This window comes from Lactuca saligna, chromosome 5 (assembly GCF_052625555.1).
Source record: "Lactuca saligna cultivar CGN05327 chromosome 5, ASM5262555v1, whole genome shotgun sequence".
Classification (NCBI taxonomy): domain Eukaryota; kingdom Viridiplantae; phylum Streptophyta; class Magnoliopsida; order Asterales; family Asteraceae; genus Lactuca; species Lactuca saligna.
In genome coordinates, this window is record NC_136421.1 from 316,975,750 (window position 1) to 316,987,494 (window position 11,745).

An 11,745-nucleotide genomic window follows, 5' to 3' on the forward strand; every position below is an offset into this window, starting at 1 on the left:
GTTAAAGAGGGAACCTTCCCTGTCCACATTTGTGAGGTGTTTTGGCAGCCTTGTTAGTTGGGAAAAGATTAAGAATGTGGGCGACAGTCTCTAAGGCATACACCCAGAATGAGATTGGAAGAGAAGCTCAACTCATCATGGAACGAACCATGTCCGACAAGGTCCGATTATGCCTCTTAGCCACACCATTAATTTGTGGTGTCCTAGGAGGAGTAAAATGTGAAACTATTCCACATTCCTTGAGGTAGTCGTGGAACTCAATATTAAGATACTCAACACCACTATCGGGTCTAAGCATCTTTATCTTCCTACCCAATTGGTTCTCGACTTCTTGTTTAAACTCTTTAAACTTTTCAAAGGTTTCTAACTTGTGCTTGATTAGATAGATATACCCATATCTGCTATAATCACCAGTAAAAGTCACATAGAATCGATTTGCATCCCTTGTGGTGGATCTGAAGGGCCACACACATCTATGTGTATGAGATCCAACAATCCTTCACCTATTTCACAAGAACTAGTGAAAGGTGATTTTGTCATCTTACCTAACAAACAAGACTCGCATGTATCATCTGACATTAAGTCAAATGATTCCAACGCTCCATCCTTTTGGAGTTGGGACATGCGTTTCTTATTAACATGTCTAAGACGACAATGCCACAAGCACGCTTTGTCTATACCATTAGACGAATCAATATGAAAAACAATAAGTTGTCTACAATCATCATAGTTTCATACAAACCATCACAAGGTAAAGCTTCAAAATAAAACACACTGTTTTTATAAGCAGAAATAGAACCATTCTTATCATCAAAAGTATCTAAAACCTTATTTAAATAAAGCATTAAATGAAATGATGTTTCATGTCATCTCTGAGGAGTAGCAACAATTCAATAAATCTAACCCTAACCCACTATTAAGCACTAAGCTATAAACTCCAATCTTGGTAACAGGTGAAGACCGCCTATTTCCCATTATCAAGTTCATCCTTCCATGCTCCACATCCTTACTTCTTCTTAGCCCCTGCAAATCAAAACAAATGTGAAACTCACATCCTGTATCAAGGAACCATGAATGAGAATATGGTGAGTTATTGGATAAGATAGTGTAAATATCTACCAAGGTTGGCTTCACCTTGCCATCCTTGATATCCTGCAAGTATTTCGAGCAACTCTGTTTCCAATGCCCCTTGTCGTTGCAATAAAAGCAAGTGGCCTCCTTTGGGTCGGAAACAGGGGGAGCATCAGAACTAGACTTTCCTTTGGGTCCACTACTAGATGACCCATATTGGGATTTTCCCTTCCAGTTTAGCTTGGGAAGACCTTTCCTCTTTTTCCCTTTTCCTTGACCAATGGACAAAACAGGAGTAACAACAGGAGTGGAGGCAACACATTTTCCCTTCATTCCTACTTCAGCTATTTATAGAAGCTTGTGAAATTGTAAAAAAATAGTTTCATTATTGTTCAAATGATAGGTCAATATGAACTGATCATAACAACTTAGCAGAAAGTTCAACACTATGTCGATTGTCAACTCTTCATCAAAATTCAGATTCAGCTTGATGAGCCTATCCACGTATCATTGCATTCTAGAAATGTGGTTGCTTACAAACTCACCATCCTTCATCTTGCTTGCAATGAGGGAATTTATCACCTCACACTTTTTTTTTGACGAGCTCGCTTATGATACTTTTCGATAAGGTCCTTGTTCATCTCGTACGACCAGTAATCCTCATAGTGTCTCTACAATTTTGGAGTCATCGTGGCCACCATGATGCAAACAACTTTTCTTGCATCCGTGTTATGTTTCTCATAGGTAACCATCTTTTCAGGAGTGGCCTTCGTTTATCGATCTTATCAAGTGGTTTGTCGAGGACATACTGCTTATCCTCAAAATAAACTAATAAAGCACTATTTTGATGTTGTGTATCCAGTCATTGTAGTTGGTGCCATCCAATTGCACCTGCGACCAGATGTTCAACAGAGAGAAGTTGTTGTTGTTATTATTGGAGGAGGAGGAGGAGGAGGAACCAGAAACATCATTAGGAGTAGACATCTATAAATACAAGAAAGATAGTTTTAGTTAGATAAGAATAATCCTTAATATAACACCCAAAATAAAATATCAAGGCTATGATCAACTAAATAATTCACAAATTAGAAAGGGGATCTCGTACTCTAATTGTAAATTATATAAAGGTAGGTTAATGACGATTTACCAATTTCACCATAGAAAATGAAATTTTAATGAATTTTGTTTTAAAATGAAATTCCTCGATCTTTTGATAATCTTTAACTTTTCAATGGCATGTTCAATCTCAATTATGCTCTTCCATTTGTGACTGAGATACCGGGGATCACAAACAAGATGTGAACAACCATGCAAATCAACTTGGTACTCTCAATGTCATTTATCATCTCATTTTAATGTGTCGGTAAGCCACACGCGCTCCATTAATCAATGATAATTTTTGACACGCCTATTGCTACTCTATGTTCATTCTTATTAGTGTGTCGGTTAACCACACGCGCTCTACTAACTACTCATAAAGTGCAATGTGTAATTTCATGAGTTAGCATACAAGTTCACATTTTTTTCCTAAAGTAACTAAGATTGAAAGTTTTATAAAGAAATATGTTGAGTTACTTTATCATTCATTATACTTATTAATGAGAATTAGGTTTGTCCTATCGAACCCGTTCCGTTAATGTCCATCTACCAATCAAGGAAGCAATGGTGAGATTGGATACCCATTCAATCACCATTTTATAGACAATTTCCTTATACCCCCCTTAAAGATCGGCTTCGTGAATGAGGTGTACTAGCGGTTCGACTGACTTGTCTTATATATATATATATATATATATATATATATATATATATATATATATATATATATATATATATATATAATACTCAGGTATTTTTAAAACTTTTCAAAAAACACTAAGGTTATATTTTAAACTTTCAAAATTAATATTCAATTAATTAAACTAAAAAATAAAATCAATCATGAATTCAAGATAAGGATATCAAATTACATTTTAAAAATATAGTTTTATACAATTAAAAACATTATTAAAGGTAATTATCCTCATCAATTCATGATATATCTTAAAACCAAAATTTGTGGATCTGATAGTTCAACACGTCGTGGTAAACAATCACCACATCATGTTACGGTGATTTTGCAGGCCAAAGTGTTAGAAGAACACCATGATGTGTTTGTGGTATAGAATTACGGATATGTTTGCTCCTTCTTGTTCAAGTTCAACCTTTGTATCAATTCAATAGAAAACTAAACCTATGCTCTGATACCATTGATGGGTATTATGCAAAACATATAATCCTATGTGAGCATTCAACCCTAAATAATTTTGATCTACATTTTCTCTAATTGAACATACAATATGAACAACAATGTAGAAACCCTATAACACCAGTATATAATCAAAATACACAATTAGGCTATTGAAATATACCTTGATTGTTATATAGCAAGACCAATGCAAATCCTTAGTGTTATTGAGGTATTGAGAGCAAGCGTCACAATTGTCACGCCTCTAGCGGTTCACACCCAACACTAGCAATGGGAGATGATTGAGAATGATGAGGGAGGATTCAAATTTTCGGCTGGTGCTTCTAGGGAATAGATGGCCGAAAATATTAGGGTTATATCCCTATTTATAGTGCAGGTAGGAAACCCTAGATAAGTCCAAATCCAAGATTATCTTAAACTGAGTAATTATCCACTTTCATGATTATCCATTAAACACTATTCCAGAAACCCTAAGGTAAGGGTGAGCATTTGAACCGGTAGACACGAATGGTCTGTTTTTTTTTTCCGGTTCGGTCTGGTTTTTACCGGATTTAGAACCGGTTGGACCCAATTTAATTTTTTTTTTTTGTAATCTGTGAAAATTTTTAAACATCCATAACTCATTCGTTTTAAGTCGGATTGACATGCGGTTTTTTCCAACGTTTAATTTACAGTTTGTAGATGAATTTAGACTATAATTTTGTTTATTTTGGTATTATATTCGATGAGTTATAATCTTTTAAAGTTGAGATATAAAAGCTAAAAAAAATTCAGCTTTTCAACAACATTTTTAAAATTTTGTAATCTGTGAAAATTTTTAAACAACCATGACTCATTCGTTTTAAGTCAGATGGACACGCATTTTTTCTAACGTTTAATTTACAATTTGTAGATGAATTGAGACTATAATTTTGTTGATTTTGGTATTATATTAAATGAGTTACAGTTTTTCAAAGTTGAGCTATGAAAGCTTATAATTTTCAGCTTTTCAGCAACATTTTTAAAATTTTGTAATATCTGAAAAATTTTAAACAACCATAACTCATTCGTTTTAAGTTAGATTGACACACGTTTTTTTACAACGTTTAATTTACAGTTTGTAAATGAATTTAAACTATAATTTTGTTGATTTTGGTATTATATTCAATGAGTTACAGTCTTTCAAAGTTAAGTTATCAAAGCTGAAAATTTTCAGCCTTTTAACTATTATTTTAGACTATAATTCTGAATTTTATGTATCTTTGACAGATAAATCATATGAAATGGATCTTGGTGAACTTGATTTATATGTTAATTGCTTTTATTTGAAAAACTAATTTTGCAAGTTATAATATTATACATCAAGGTGGATTAGTTATGTATGAAACAGAAACGTAATCATTTTTACAAGTTGTATCGTATCAAACCCAGCAACATATTCGTTTTAACGAGTTCTATCAAACTCAAAACTTATTTTAACGATTTGTACTCTATACAATGAAAGTTGTACTGGTACAAACGGGTCCAAGAACCGGAAAACTCGGACCCAGACACGGACACGGACACGACTCATCCAGTCCGGTCCACGGTCCACAATATTCTACATAACCGATCCAGTCCAAGAGTCGGTCCGGTCCGGTCCAAATGCCCATCCCTACCCTAAGGCATATGAAAACCGTCTATAGCCTATGGAGGGTTCTAGATTGCCTCTTGCTCAACTATTGAACAATTGCAATTTAGTCCTTGGACTTTTAGTTAATTCGTTTAATCCGAAAATTTATTCTAACTAATTTCTGATTAAATATTAATCAAATATTACTATTTCTAATTATTATATTATTATCATAATATATTAACAAATTATTTATTTTAATTTATTAATCAAATAATAAATTAACCTCTTTCTCCAAAATCGTCCTTCAGAATTGCTAGTTTTGAGGGCAACCCAAAAGGACAATACTACTATCAGTTTTAGTATATGTCAATTATAGTTATGAGTTTAGATATCAAAACTCAATTATATTTATGTCAATTATATGTCAATTATAGTATTAACATTTGACAACTCATACTAAAGTCATTTTGCTTTGAATATTTATATATTTATTTCTATAAGTATAATTTCTTATTTGTTTGAGTGATAGTTGGTGAATTATGCCACTTATTTGTGTAAGAGTTTCCTTCGACAAACAAGTTAGATTCCAAAATCTATGATAACTGAAACCGATCAATAAAACTTAACTACATTGAGACAAAACTCGATGGATTGGAGATAGAGAAGGTAAATTTCCTCCAACAAGCAATATGAACTTTGTTATTTTTGAAAAAAGATGAAACTCTCAAAAAAACGAGTGACTAAACATGTATAAAAGCAAAACATAGTAACTAAATGTGTACAAAAAATAAAACATAAGTAATTAAATATATAATTATATACAGAAACAAAACATAAGTGACTAAATTTATATAAAAATAAAACCTCGGTGGTTGGAAAACATACATCAACCGGTCATAATAGCATTTTGTGAACAATCCAAATAAATTCAATGGTCATATGAATATTAAATATATATAAAAACAAAATTATGTTGCCTTGCAAGTCATTATTTTATTTTTTTTAATTAAAAAATATATGCTTGACTAATCTAGAAACATTCAGATAATGATTCATGATATACTATATGTGATATGCATCATATAGGTTTTTTTTTTTTTTTTTAATTCCACTTTTTCCTAGTGTTAGATCGTTGGACTGATGTTGATACGTTCAGATAATATATTTGGTATATATCTTTAATCTTTTCTAAATCGCAAGTTACGTAAAAAAAGCTAACTAGCTTTTGTCAATTCTCGTTTATAGCATTTAACTATTACATGAAAAAAAGAACTAAAATTCTAACTTTTATACTTAAAAACAACGAACTTTTAGTATCTTTTTCTACATGGATTGATGGATGATGTTCGAGAAAGTATTTGCCAAGTCACTGGTTTACCATATATATATATATATATATATATATATATATATATATATATATATATATATATATATATATATATATATATATATATATATATATATATATATATATATATATATATATATTCATTTCAAAATTTTGTTTTATAATCAGTTAATCTTAAACAAAAAAAATGATTGCAGTAGCTTATAACTTTTTCTACGACTAGTCCTTTCTTAAAACTTGTACAACTCTTTCAACCAATTGGTCAAAACATTATTATACAACTAGAATGGTAGGAAGGGTGTACACAGACCTTTTATTTACAAAACAAGAATACCTTTTTGACTTTTTGAAGCACTCCCAATCCAAAAACATGAATCGGAATTATAAAAGAAAACACAATTTCCATGCTATAATCATGAAAGCTTCTACACAAATACACGTCTTTTTCAGAGATTGCAAATCGTGGTGGCTGGAAGGTGTTCCCAATGATAAAATAATAAAGATCAAAAACCAACCAAAGCAGATATAAATGTTGACTTTTATGCATTATTGATCAGATTAACCAAAACCACACAAATATTTCTCAAAATATCCTAATCATTGCAGAAAGAAAATTTACTTTTGGAGCTTGTCGAAGGTTCTATGTCATTTGTTTACGTTTTATTTTAGAGATGAATTTTTTGAGCCGGTTTGATTGACTTTTCCTCATAAGTTCACCACTTCACCAGTAGGAATATTAAAAACCATATTTTACAAGAGTACACATGGTTTTGGAAGCAAATGCAAAACCATCATCATTGCAAAAAAAAAAATGATGTAGGTTATTGTAAAATATAGTGGTTTGTATGCAGGACAAGACAAAACGTGACCACTGTATTACTGTGTCTAACATGTTAAAAGTAGTTGTAAGAAAATTCATTATTGAGATTAAAAAACATAAAATTACTTATCCATAACTTTAATCAACTGATATCTGATTATCTTTTATTATGATCCTGGTTATTTCAATTTTCAAGTCACAATGATCACTTTGAAAACGCATTCCAAACGCCAACATTAGAACATTAACAACTTGAGTTTACATCATTCACCAGTCAACCAAAAAAATAAATAAGCCACAAGAGAAGACTTACTTGGGAAAGGGAAACTTTGCAGGTGAATTGAACGCACCATCACATTAAAACTTGTTGAATTGGAGAAAATGGTCTCTGCAAATTATAACAATTGTTAACATTCATGTGTATAAATATCTACCATATATAAACTAAAAATCAGTAAGATTATCCAGTGCAAAAGTTACCAAACAAACAATAACATAGCATCATGTTTCTGTAATATAAGGCGTAAAAGTAGCAATTATTAATGGATGGTTATTGATGAAAACAAAATCAAGTATGTACCTTGTGGGATCATATCCTGTGCATGGATGGAAATGAAGAACAAGTGGATAAGATTTAATAAGAATGATCAAATGCAGATGATGATGGTATTAAAAGCATATTTCATTTTTGAAGGAGATTGAAAGACTAGATACAGTATATGAGAGTGAGTGATGATGGTGTTGAGGGAAGAATCAATAAATTGAAAGTTAATGACTATACGAGTTCCAACGTAACGTTGCACAATTACAGATTACAATGACACATAATTTAACTAAGTATTACATCAAATCATTGAGCTTTGTTTAGTTTGTTGTCTCTTTTCAGTTGAACCTTCAATTTTTTACCACCTAACTGGTACCCATTCATCACACTAATTGCAGATTGTGCAGCAGATGGCGACTCATAACTCACAAACCCTGCAATGCAATCATCACACCAATTAATCAATTATGAGCAACCAGAAACGATTTTAATCATAATAATTTTTTTTTTTTTTTTTTGGAGGGGAGGGGAGGGGCGAAATCGTCCATACCGAAGCATTTGCTAACACCGGTTGCTTTGTCTACAAAAACCTTAGCACTCAAGACTCTTCCAAATCCCTGAAACGCATTTGCAAGCTCTTCATCACCAAATTCTTGAGGGATGTGATAAATAAACAGATTGGCGCCAGCTGGACCTTCAACCTGATCACCAGGAGGGCTTCCACTGCTGACACTTGAAGGCGGTGGGACAGGACTAGGTGGGCCACTGCTCATAATCCCCTGACCCTGCTGAGGTGGGTAAGCCACAGGATATTGAGCTGGCGGATGATAAACGGACCCCACATACCCAGCTGGCGACACTGCATAATTTCTTGGGGTCCCACCCCCACCTCGGTGATTTTGCCCTGGTGGAAGCCTATACTGCATAACCCCATAACTTCCAGCAGCCTACACGCAAATCAACACTTTAATTTTTCGCAAGATTTTAACAACAAAACAGTTGGAAAGAACCTGAACCTGAACCTGATATCCATAACCGTTATATGGTGACATGTAACCCATGGGTAGAGCTCCAAATAAAGATGGATGCTGTGTGGGGTCCGCATTTGCCATATTAGAAGCTAGTGATTGTGCTTTTTGAGCCTTTCGAGCTAATCTTTCTTTTTCAGTGTCTGCCCATTTCACCACCAAAGGGACAGTTGAACCCTAACACAGAGAAAGAATCATAATAAAGTTACATCTAAATCTAAATAAAGTGTATATTATAGTTATACAGCTTTCATTTTATTAATTGAATGCAACAACCTCCATCTTGTGCTTGCCATTAAGGTCCTCTATAGCTGCAACTGCTTGTTCTTTTGTCTCGTATTTCACAAAAGCACAACCTGTCACCATGGTGGATAAAACCATAAAGAAACTATCTGCATCAACTACATGCAAGTTACTATTATATGGGTAATTTTGGAAGATCAAACCTTTGCTTGTTTGTTGAGAACCTCGTAAAATTTGCAAGTCTTTTAGGCTTCCATATTGAGAAAACAATGCTGAAACTTCTCCCTCGGAAACATTCTTTGGAAGCATACCAATGAAGATTTTGTGTTCTTGAACAAACAACAGATAAATTAAGTGATAATGAGTTGATACGAAACACAAAAACAGGAATATTTGATTATAATAAATTCGCATGACACACACCTAGCCTTTCCAACTCGCCATCTGCATACTTGACTTGCAATGGACAAGATGCCTGATCCAAACACACAACATATATTGATATAGCAGAAAAAGGTAAGCTATTAATTATACACTGGTTAAAAGATTAATGACTTTTATTCACTACATGATGCTTGTTTTACCTAATCATACATGGAAGGGAAACCTAAACTAGTCTGGTAAGAAAAGCACATAAATACAATGAAATCCATGTGGTGAAAGTACATTCATCACAAGCAAAAGAAAGTGATGGTCACAATTCTGCACTTGAAAACCAACATGTGATTGCCATGAAAATAGTTCAATTAATAAACAATTATCTCATTAAAATACCATTTTCATTTGGATGTTTCTATAATAACTGATGCTCTCTCTGCTCTACATTTATCAACTAAATATTCGAATGCTTAAAAGCTAAAAGGCTAAGAGTACCCCCAAAATAAGGGAGCTTGTTTTACATTATCAATTGAATTTCAAGTTCAAATAACTCTCAGACCAAAACCAATTCTGCAATTAATCTGTAACTATGACGATTGAATTAAATTGGTCATTTAGCGTAGATATCAACAGCAGGAGAACTTCATAACCAATATCGGTCATCTCAAATTGAAGGTAATTGCAAAATTCTCACCGGAATTTACAATTTATCTTCAATGTAAATGCAGAGGAGAGCAGCATAGTTATTATCGAAATTTCCACAAACCAATTGAATTTTTAAATTATATTAATTCTAAGTTTGTAATCAGAGATTAGAATGAAATTGAGTTGAAGAAGGGAACTGAGGAAGATCTGGTAAGATAATCACCCCAGGGAGAGTTCTTTTATTGTGACACGCATCCACGGCCTTGTCTGCTTCCTCCCTAGATGGACATATAACAAAACAACAACCTGATAGCAAGAAGCATATAAGGGTATAAGGCAACACATTTGTAATTGCAACAACTCAAATCTCTAACAATACCGAAATACATCAAATTGTGAAGAAAAAAACCAAGAATTTAATATGAAAACGCGAATCACGCCTTGTGATCCGGAAGTAACATTGAGGAAATTCAAAAAATGAGGAGAAAATTGTGAAGAAAGAGAGAGAGAGAGTGTGTGTAATTAACCTCGAGAAGCTCGCGTAGCCTTGTCTTTGATGATGTTGACTTCGTCGACAAGAGCAAATTCTTCGAACATTGCAGCAAGCTGTGCCTCCGTCATATGCTTCGGAACTTGGCCAACGAACAACTTCACGCTCTCGTCGCTGTGTTTTCGCGGTTTCTGACCTTCCGCCATTAATGCCGTCTATCTCCCTCTCTTTCCGTTTCGCAGTGATCTCTCTCGCTCTCTCTCTCTCTCTAGACTTGAGTCCTCATTAGTTGGATTCCTGTTTGAGAAAAAAGAGGAAACGTTCAAGGAAACAATATTCATGTGACCCCTCTACTATACATTAATAGCACTTTTGCCCCTCAACCATATTTTCACTGTTTTTACCATACAATATTAATGTTTTGAAATCTCATGTTCCGGCTGATCAAATTTTCAGTTGTATATGTTTTCCTTTTAAGATGCTGTTCGAATTCCGAATGAATGGTAGATCTTTTATGTATTATGGAATTAGTAATTCCGATAAAAATAATAGATTATTATTTTATTATTACATATAGAACTATCAATTTCATATATTTATTGTATTTTAAATTTAATTTGAACATAATTACCTTATTCATTCATAAGCGGTGTTCATTGGCAGGTTTTCAGTTTGGATCCTATATTCCTATTAGATTCAAGTATAAGTTAACATAAAAAAAGAAAAGATTCGTATTAAACAATCTTTATTTAAGGAAAAAAAAACCAAAAAATAATAATAATATAAATGACTACATTTTTACATATTAATTTTGTATAAAATATTGTTAGAAGTATAAATCAACTTAATACCATTAGTTCAATCATATAATTATCAAAATTTGATTCTATTATTAAAAACATTAGTTCAAAGTTTAAAAATTACACACCCATAATCCATCAGTAAATTGTTCGGGGGACAAAAGTATAAATATAAAAATTATGCAAGGGGTAAAATTGGATAGCAATACAATTAACCAACATTGTAGAAAAGCCACTGAGTTTTTTATTATTTACCGAGATGCCATTAACGTTGGTCGTTTTCGTTTAACCGTAAAATTGGATGTGACAAGCTGGTGGTAACGGATACTGTAAACCTGGAGCTGACGATCTGATGTCAATATCGTAAAAATGGAAATCCTCGTGACCATTTTTGATGTGAATATTGTACATCTCATTTCATAAAATTATAGTACTTATTTTTCCTTTTAATTTAGGTAAGATTTTTTTCTAAATGTTAAATATACAATTATTTTTTATGTTAGAACCAAGGCATATATAATATTTTACCCCAT

General features: G+C 32.8%; 1 protein-coding gene and 1 long non-coding RNA gene across 3 annotated transcripts; both read right to left on the reverse strand.

The window, feature by feature from the left end:
* Positions 1 to 6,461: 6,461 nt before the first annotated feature.
* On the reverse strand, positions 6,462 to 7,468 carry LOC145045089 (uncharacterized). The gene is made up of 2 exons (XR_013681768.1): positions 7,398 to 7,468; positions 6,462 to 6,733 (listed from the first exon to the last, which is right to left on the reverse strand). It is a non-coding gene; the product is annotated as an uncharacterized LOC145045089 (long non-coding RNA).
* A 357-nt stretch (positions 7,469 to 7,825) lies between these two features.
* LOC145048708 (RNA-binding protein BRN1-like) lies at positions 7,826 to 10,718 on the reverse strand. 2 transcript variants are annotated; one of them, XM_078997293.1, is made up of 8 exons: positions 10,450 to 10,718; positions 10,146 to 10,228; positions 9,323 to 9,374; positions 9,103 to 9,228; positions 8,933 to 9,012; positions 8,645 to 8,833; positions 8,179 to 8,575; positions 7,826 to 8,062 (listed from the first exon to the last, which is right to left on the reverse strand). In XM_078997293.1, the coding sequence occupies exons 1-8, from the start codon at positions 10,616 to 10,618 to the stop codon at positions 7,935 to 7,937; spliced, it is 1,224 nt and encodes a 407-aa protein (XP_078853419.1). In that variant the 5' UTR covers positions 10,619 to 10,718; the 3' UTR covers positions 7,826 to 7,934. The 2 variants fall into 2 exon arrangements, with proteins under 2 accessions (XP_078853419.1, XP_078853420.1); XM_078997294.1 differs by having other exon boundaries at positions 8,651 to 8,833; positions 10,450 to 10,717.
* Between the last annotated feature and the right edge of the window lie 1,027 nt (positions 10,719 to 11,745).

Excerpts from the sequence above, each read along its gene's own strand:
- LOC145048708 (XM_078997293.1), bottom strand. The coding sequence starts at position 10,618 with ATGGCGGAAGGTCAGAAACCGCGAAAACACAGCGACGAGAGCGTGAAG. Across the intron at positions 9,229-9,322 it reads TGGCGAGTTGGAAAGGCTAG|AACACAAAATCTTCATTGGT; the intron begins GTGTGTGTCATG and ends TGTTTGTTCAAG. Across the intron at positions 8,063-8,178 it reads CGGTGTTAGCAAATGCTTCG|GGTTTGTGAGTTATGAGTCG; the intron begins GTATGGACGATT and ends ATTGCATTGCAG.